At 42.7% G+C, this 8,840-nt stretch overlaps 1 protein-coding gene across 1 annotated transcript; it reads right to left on the reverse strand.

The window, feature by feature from the left end:
- Window positions 1-678: 678 nt before the first annotated feature.
- On the reverse strand, window positions 679-2,196 carry DCAF12L2 (DDB1 and CUL4 associated factor 12 like 2). Its single transcript, XM_011385339.1, has one exon. The coding sequence runs from the start codon at window positions 2,188-2,190 to the stop codon at window positions 799-801; it is 1,392 nt and encodes a 463-aa protein (XP_011383641.1). The 5' UTR covers window positions 2,191-2,196; the 3' UTR covers window positions 679-798.
- Window positions 2,197-8,840: the final 6,644 nt, after the last annotated feature.

Here is an 8,840-nt window from a genome sequence, read left to right on the forward strand (position 1 = left end):
CAAAACTATGATTAATAGAATTAACAACACTGTAAGATTTCTTAACTAAAAGAATATATTTTTAAAGTATTTTATGCCATCAACAATATACAAACAACAAACAACTGAGTTTCCAACATCCAAATGAAATACGCCCCAAAATGATGGCAGTCTTGAACTTGAAATGCATTTTCTAATTGGAGCAAGGCTAAAAATCTGCCATTATGATGATGGGTAGTTCCTCAAACCAGTCCAAAAGACACTTTTTAGCACATTTCCTGAAATAAAACACATCAGAAATGTGGAATAGACCTGAACATATTTTGAAATACTGGTAAAAGTAGTGAATTGTAATGGGAACCACAACTGCACCAGCCCAGAGAAAGAGCAAAGCTGAATCACTCAAAGAGAGAACATAATTAAAGATTAGCCAAAATTCTTTGTAAGAAAAGTCAAAAAGATGGTTGATGTTGGGAAAGGTACAGAAAAATCTTAAAGCCAAGCTGATTGCCCAAAAGACTTTTGCCTCTGCATGCCTGCCTCCCCTCCCCTCCTCCTCTCTCAATCTCTCTCTCTCTCTCTCTCTCTCTCTCTCTCTCTCTCTCTCTCTCTCTCTCTCTCTCTCTCTCTCTCTCTCTCTCTCTCTCGTCTCACACACACACACACACACACACACACACACGCGCGCGCTAAGTAAGTTGGGCACATTCCATCTGGAGGACAAAAGACACAGAGTTAAAAAGCACAAACAGCTGTGAAGAAGGAAAATGAGGGGACTAGAAGGAAAATTTGAGCTTTTGGAGAACACGGCGACCATCCTTAGCTCCAGAGGCCTGCGTAGTTCCCATGGAGACCTGAAGGGAGAGGCCCCCCAGCCACGAAGAGCTTCATCTCCGGCCAGTTGTAGCAGTGAGTGTAGAGCGCGTTGGGGAACTCATCCATGCCGCCAAAGTAGTTCACCCACAGGTCATCATGGTTGAGCCAGCCTCTGCCACAGGTGAGCTTGAGCTTACTCCCTGTGGGCCCCAGGGAGGAGTCGGGGCTGGCCGAGGCCCTCTCCTCCAGGAACTTCTGGGCGCGGATGTCATAGAAGAGCAGGGAGCCGTGGCCCGTGCCCACGGTGATGATGTACTGATAGAAACTCAGCGAGCGCACGCCTGTACCGCCCTCTCGGGAGCAAAGGGGTCGAATATTCTGCTGGCGCTGGCGCGGATCCAGGAAGGAGACGTGGGACTGGGAGCCCACCGCGTACAGAGACAACTCGTCGCAGTAGGTCAAGCACACGTTCTCTCGGCAGTAGGGCAGCCTGATGGACAGCAGCCTGGACAGGGTGCTCCTGACTTTCCACAGGTGGAAGTAGCCATCTAGGGACACCGCTCCCAGCTCCTGATTCTTGCCACTGAAGGCCAGGGCTCGTACCTTGCGGTTACTGGGGTTGGTGCTGGCCCTAGGGATGGTCTCCATGTCCCTCGGACGGATATGGGCGTACACCGGCAGCCCTGCGTCATTGTGCCAGGCTATGCTGCCATTGAACATGTCGGGATCCATCCTCCACAGTGCCACAGTGCCGTCGCGGGAACCGCTCACAGCCACTGTGTCACTCATCCAGGCGATGGCGAAGATCCAATCTTTGTGGCCGTGACGGTCACCCAGGCACACAGGGTCCAGGGTGGGCAGCTGGTAGACCGCCAGGCTGTTGGGGTTTTCGCCTCCAGTGGCCAGAAGCGTCCTGGAGGGATTCAGCTCAATGGCGTGGATGCCGCAGCTCGGCTGGGCCCGGGCCAGCCCAGCTCCCCTGTCCCGCATGAGCGGGATGCGCGTGATCTGAACCGACTGCACGTCCACTACGAAGAGCGTGTTGCACTTGGTGCCGCACACCACCTGCCTGGCATTCAGCCACTGGGAAGCAAACACCTTGTTGAGGGTGCCCAGGGCCAGCTCGCTCTCGCACAGCAGCTCGGGCAGCTTCCGCACGGCGTAGCCGCGCAGCTCGCCCTCGAATCTCGAGAGCCCCGCGTGGCTCTGCGCGCCCACCTCGCGGCCTTTCAGGTAGTGCACCAGCGAGCGCTGCGCTGCCGGCCGTTTCTGCTTCTTGGGCACCAGTGGGCCCTCGCCATCCGTCGCCTCCGAGCCCTGCGACGACGAGCTCACGGCGGCTGCCTCGATGGCTGGCGCTTTCCGCTTCCTGCTACCTGTTTGCTGCGGGGCCATGGTGGGCGGCGGGAGAGTGGCGGCCGGCAGTGGTGGCGGCGGCGCGTGGCACCCGCGGTGGCGGCGGCTCCTCCCACTCAAGCGGGAATGCGGGCTCTCAAGGGCCAAGAGGCAGGGGCGACAGCGGAGCGCAAAGCCTACCGAGTCCGGGCGCGGCGGCAGAGGCGAAGGAGGCGAGGACAGCGTGGCCCGGGGTAACGCCGGCAAGAGTGAGCGGAGCGCGGGGCCGAGCGCGGAAGCGAGGGCGGCGGCGCTGATCTAGGCAAGGGCGGGAAGTGCTGCCCACGGCGCGGCGGGAGCGCAGTCAGTGTGAGACGAAGTCAACGCGGGGGGCCGAGAGGGAGGGGGTGGAGGTAGCGGGAGAAGCCGGCAGGGAGCGGGTGTGGGACACAAACAGGCTGGGAGGGGTCAGAGGGCGGCGGGAGGTGGAGGATGGAGCCGGCGCGGGTAGACTCACCCAGGGCCCGCGCTCCAGGAGCCCCAGCCTTCTCCACGTGGACACAACCTAGTGCGCCTGCCCAGACCACCTGATATCCTACTCTGGGCGTTTCACTACCCCCAGGAAAGTAACCAACTAGCCTTCTTAAAATACCTAAATATAATCCGAAAACTAAAATGTTAAGTATGAGGCTAGAAGGAGCCCGGACAATGTCGAAGAAACAAATGTGCACTTGATGCAATCCTGGGAGCTCCTTTGCTACAATTTGTGAACCTGATGGGTGATGGGAGTGTTCGGCAGAGGCAGAGCGACCCTCCCCTTTAAGTCTGTTCTGCAGCCCCTTTGGTCTCATCCCCTCCGCCGGCGTCTGTTATACATTTTCAACCTTATTTTTTTCCTCTTAATTCTCAAATTGAGGTCCCTGAGCTCCTGTGCCAGAACCCTTTTGGGTGTGTTCCAAATGTAGTTTAATAGGCTTCACTTTCCGCCAGGGATAGGGTCAGGAACCAAGAGGACTGCATTGAGGAGTTGGAGGCTGGGAGGTAATAGAAGGGTGTTCCTCTGTGGCGTTTAGTTCTCTTGAACCTCAGAACCCTCAGGCATGGAGCGAGTGGAAGAGGAGAGAGATATCTCTTTCCTTGTTCCAAGGAGGGAATAGTCAGTCTGAGCCCCATCATGCATAGGAGCTCCCTTGGGCGTTGGGGCAGGGACCTAGGGGTGCACAGGATTTCCATAGGCATAGATAGTGAAAAACTTTTCAGAAGGATGTAACTACATACATACAATGATGAAGTATAGGGGTTCAGAGTATGGATTTACCAGTCTCAGGATCTGGATGGTCGATATCCAGCTCTGCAGCTTCAGAGCAGAGAATTCAGTGGCAAGGGACATCCAGGCATGCTCAATTACACAGTGATACAAGTGTCTGGTGGCTGATAACTAAGCACCCCCCACATCCTCCTCTAGCTGAGTTTGCTGAGTGGGTGCATGTAGAATTAACCTTTCTAGCCAATCAAGGGAGAGCATGGGAATTACTTTGTTGTTGCTTTCCTTCTCCTTCTCCTAGCTCTGTTTGCAACTTCACCTCAAATATGGAAACTCCAAGTAGAAAAACCATGGGTACTTCTCTGACCGCACCAGTCCAGCTGCGGCATTGCAGTGTCCAATCCTACCCCATATACCTTTCCATGTGTAATGCCACATCTAGAGGAGGGTGAAGAGACTGGGTAGGGAGTGACATGATAATGAAAAAAATGCTGAAAAACATAATTAAAACTGGCATTACTAGAGAATAATGAACTACAAATTACTTTACCTTACATACCATAATGCTTTTCTTTTAAATTCCACCTCAGAAAATGGATATTATATAGTAACACTTCGTGGCACATATTTAATGTTGGGATAGAACAAAATAGGCTGAACATTTTGGGAGAGCTAACTAGATGTGTGTGTGTGTGTGTGTGTGTGTGTGTGTGTGTGTGTGTGTGTGTGTGTAAACAAACATTTCAATTGCAAAACTAATCTGTAACGGTTATTATTTATTGAGAACCTGTTTGTGTCATGGGCTGAAGGGTTCTGCTAAACACTTCAAATGCTTCATGTACAGTGAACCTCACAATAACTTTGTGAGGTAGGTTCTATTGTTATAGGCATATTTTAAAGTGAGGGAACTGAGGCCCAGAAAGAGCAATGACTCCCTCATGGTCACATAGCTAGTAAAGTCATGTTTTAAATCCCTGTCTGACCCCAAAGCTTTAATAGAGAATAGATGACTATTCTCTATTATTCAATAATTATCATTTTTCTATTTCCCTCTTTCTAAAAATCTTGTAAACTACCTCATATCATGAAAATTTTACAGATAGTATGTATTGTGCACTGTTGAAAGATAGCCACGATTCCTAAAATAAACGAATAAATACTGAATGCAAATTATGTTCAACACTTCTGTATGATAAAGGCAAAATAGATCTCTCAGATATATTTGTGTTTTCTTTTTGCAAATTCTTTTTAAATAATATTTACAAAATGTAATAATATCTGACTACATTTCTTTTTTTTTTTAATAAAAACACCCATTTAAAAACCCTGGTATTATGTCTTCCCATTTTTTTATAAAATAAATATATGATATTTATGTATAATAATGTGTTTGCAATCAGTATTCAGATTACTATTTTGTATTGCTAAATGAGATATGTTAATTTCATCTAGAATAAAATACATGAAACATATTACATTTATGTCCAAATTTTTAAATTTCTTCAGCTTTTTACTTAAATGTGTAAAACTTCCAGACCAGAGCCAAGAAACGTTGAGAAATTTACATTTTTATATATCAGCTTGGAATTTTGAACCTTTATTTGCATCTTATTGCTTTCATTTTCAGGAAAGTACAATGTCTGCTAATACATAAAGTCATACACAGTACATTTATTGTTAAAGTAGTAGATGCAATAGCACGATGATAAAATTTTAGGTGTCTGCATAGCTTTCTGAGCATCAGGGTCTCCAGTAGGTATCTTTGTTATCTATGAGGGCTACTGTGTGTATGAGTGTAAACATCTTGTCAGTCATTACTAATCTATTTCTGTATTCATTACTGCTTTTTGTTACCAACATACCCCCAGATAAGTTTGTATTAGCCCTACCTATATCCTCTACACCTGATTCCCCTCCATTAGATGGAGGCTTATAAAAGTGGTTTCAAGGAACTGTCTCATATTATTCTTTAATTACTTAATACATTTGAATTTTTTTCATCAGATTGTAAACCCCTTAAAGGTTAGGTAGTGTTTCCTATTTCCTTGCACCATCACATAGTTCTAGGTACACACTAAATGGTTTATAAAAGTTGTGATTGCCCTGCTGATAAATTAATAGAATGAAGGAGTGAAAACAAAATGAAATACCCCAAATTAGAAGATATTTTGAAATCGAATTACTTGAGTGGACAAAGTAAAGAATTTGAATTGATTCCTAGTCATCTATAGATATATCTGTATAACTTCAAACAGATGTGACATTATTATATATATCTATCTGTCTGTCTACCTTTCTAATCTATGAATGAAGAAAAAGATCTGTCTAGCCAAAAAACAATTTAGATTACTAATTTAAAATTGGTTAAGGCAGAAGATTTGTTTTTTTTTTCCCTGTGGTATCATAAATGTAAGCTTGGTTATTAAATATGATTCAAATTTTCTTGAAAATTTTACTATATTTAGCTTTAAAACTAAAATAGTCTCAGGACAAAGGCACTGAAAGAATAAGGCAGTAATAGTAAAGCTGATGAATCAGTAACAAAGTTTTTTGAAGTACTCAATTCTAAAACTTTGTTTTACACATTCTTCTATAAAAAAATAATTCTTACAAATACAAGCTTTATAGATTGGAGCAGATTCTCAAGTAGAAAGACACTGTCTTCAATTAATTTCTGATATATTGTATATACATGTAAAGCAAGGCTGTCTTTAAAAATATTTTTGACACCTTGTCTAAATTTGTATATAAAGACTTTGCATTATCTTTATCAACAAGTATTAAACATAAGATGCGACAAATTATAGTTAAGTTAGTTTTAAAATAATATGATAATGATTCCCTATTATTTCTAATAGACACAGGCAAACTATTCTTGAATTGTTAAATTCAATAAATTTTCACTTAATCATACCATTTCAAGCTGTGACCTTGTCAAGTCTCCTAATATAAGCAACTGTGAACTTTATTTGTAGTCAGATGAGAGGCTTCATCCAAACTCTAATGCAGAAACTGCTAGAGCCGGCTGTTTCTGTCTATAAAGGCACGACTAAAAGCATAGGCTGTCTAGGTGGGGGAACAAAGGAAAAATGTATCACATTATTTCATTTACTAGAAGCAGAACTATAAGAAAGGAAGCAATTTTGACCCTGTGACCTCTTCTCTGCCCTACCCTTCTCCATCTTCTCTAAGAGGAAGAAATGTGTCAGAATCCAAGTTTGGCTTTGTTTAACAAGAGGGTGGATTCACTGCTGGTTAGATATTTTATAGAAGGCACTACAGTGCAGTGGTTAAGACAGTGGACTTTTTGGCCACATACCATAGTTTGAACTCTGGTTCTGTGGCTTGCTAACTTTGGAGCTAGGTCAATTGATATACTACTCCCTTTGCATTTATTCACTTATCTATAAACATGTGATAATAATAGCACCTATGCCCTGGGGGTGTTTTGACTGTCAAATGAGTTAATACATATATACCACTAAGAACAGTGTCTGGAAAATTATTAGCTCTTAATAAATTTCTGTTAAACACTAACGGCTTCCCCTCCTTGGCCTTATTGAGCTTTACATAGACGACTTGTAAGCCAACTTGGTAATGAGGGTTTTTGAGCACCCACTGCAATGCAACACACACTAACTCACTATTACTAAAAACTGGTACATGTAGGGATAAAATATTTGTAGAGTTAACTACTTGTCTACTCACATACAGATCATCAATCTCTATTATCTTTCTAAATAGTAGATAAATATTCATAGGAGAAGAATGTATTGTTGAAGCAATTTTTATGTTATGCTAGTAGATTATCGAGGCATAGTTTAGAAGGTTTCCTTCTATGAACCAGCCAGATTGGTGTTCCTACTGCTAATATATGTCAATATAAATATGCACCCCTGTATAAGAATAGAGCTCTTAGATTTAAGACATTAACCACTTGTTGATAGTAGTTAAATTGTCCAGAAGTTACTGGAAAAAAATGTATTTGGATCATGCCTTAATCTCAGGCAGGCACATAAAGGAAGGCATGAATGAGATTATGCTTAGGAAGTTCATCGATCTTGCAAACACAGGTTTTATAGATTGAAGCAGATTATCAGGTATAAAGGCATCTGTCTTCGGAAACAGGTTTACATAACAATTTCTGATATATTGCATATAGTTGTAAAACGAGGCTATCTTTAAAGGTATTTTGACATCTTGGCTACATTTGCATGTACAGCCACTGCATTATCTTTATTCTATTCCAGGCTTTGTAATGTCTTTACTGGATATAGATAACCAGTTATTGTTTCCCTAATTTAGATACTGACTTATACCTAGCTTCAGCTATATCATCTGTGCCAATGCCTCTTAATTATTTTTATCTCCATCCCAAACCGACATGTCCAACTTCTTACTTGACATTTTGCATATCAAAGCAGAACTTCAAATTCACCATGTATAAGCTCAAAATTTTGATTTCAATTGCCAGCCACCTGATCATTTATATTTTTTTCTATCTTAATGAATAGCATCATTCTAAACTAGAGTCCTAAGAATTATCCTTGATACATAATGCTTCCTTATCTTCAGGTCCAAAATTCACCTTTAACATTTTTCGAAACCATTCAATTCTCACCATCTCTACTGCTACCACCCTTTCCTGAGCCACTGGTTTGCCTTGACTGGACAAGTACAATAGCCTCCTAATTGTTTTTTCTACAACCATTCTTGTACTCCTCCATTCAGTTCTCCACACTGCAGCCAGAGTGATGTTTTCAAAATGCAAATATAGCCATGTCACTGCACTGATTTAAATAAACCAACATTTTTCTATTGTTTTAGGATAAAGACCAAAATTTTTTAACATGACCCACAAGGCCTGGCCTGATATGACCAACATTCTCCAGACACATTTCTACTTTCTTATTATTACTTTTTTTTTGCTCCAGATGGACTGGATCTTTTTAATTTCCTCAATAATATTATATAACTTCATGCCTCAGATTTTGTTTTGCATGCTGTTCTCTCTACCCGAAATGCTTTCTACCTGTGAGGGCTTCCCTTATTTTACCCCTCACAGATTCTCTACTTTGTTAACTACTTATCTTTCAGATTTTAGGTAAGGTGTCACTTTCTTAGGGAAACCCTTGTTGACTCCCCAGACTAGGTCAGATCTATTACTCATGGAGATCCCCTTAACTGTATTTCATGGCATTTACCACAAGTGAAATTGCATGGTTATTTCTATGACTCTCCTTTTAATGTCTGTATCTACTAAAGGATTGAACAGAAACTGCATGAGGGCAGAGGCAGAATTCACTGTGCTCTCTAGTGTATCTCCAGTGTCTAGCATGTCATAGGAATTCTCAATCAGTGTTGAATAATGCTGAATGATATTTTAGAGACACTGAATTTTTGTTTAACTGGTATGTCAGAACCCAACCCTTTATACTATTTGATC

Source organism: Pteropus vampyrus, unplaced genomic scaffold, assembly GCF_000151845.1.
Source record: "Pteropus vampyrus isolate Shadow unplaced genomic scaffold, Pvam_2.0 Scaffold685, whole genome shotgun sequence".
NCBI lineage: Eukaryota > Metazoa > Chordata > Mammalia > Chiroptera > Pteropodidae > Pteropus > Pteropus vampyrus.

What these genes read in the sequence shown, in the direction of transcription:
- DCAF12L2 (XM_011385339.1), bottom strand. Translation starts at nt 2,190, where the DNA reads ATGGCCCCGCAGCAAACAGGTAGCAGGAAGCGGAAAGCGCCAGCCATC.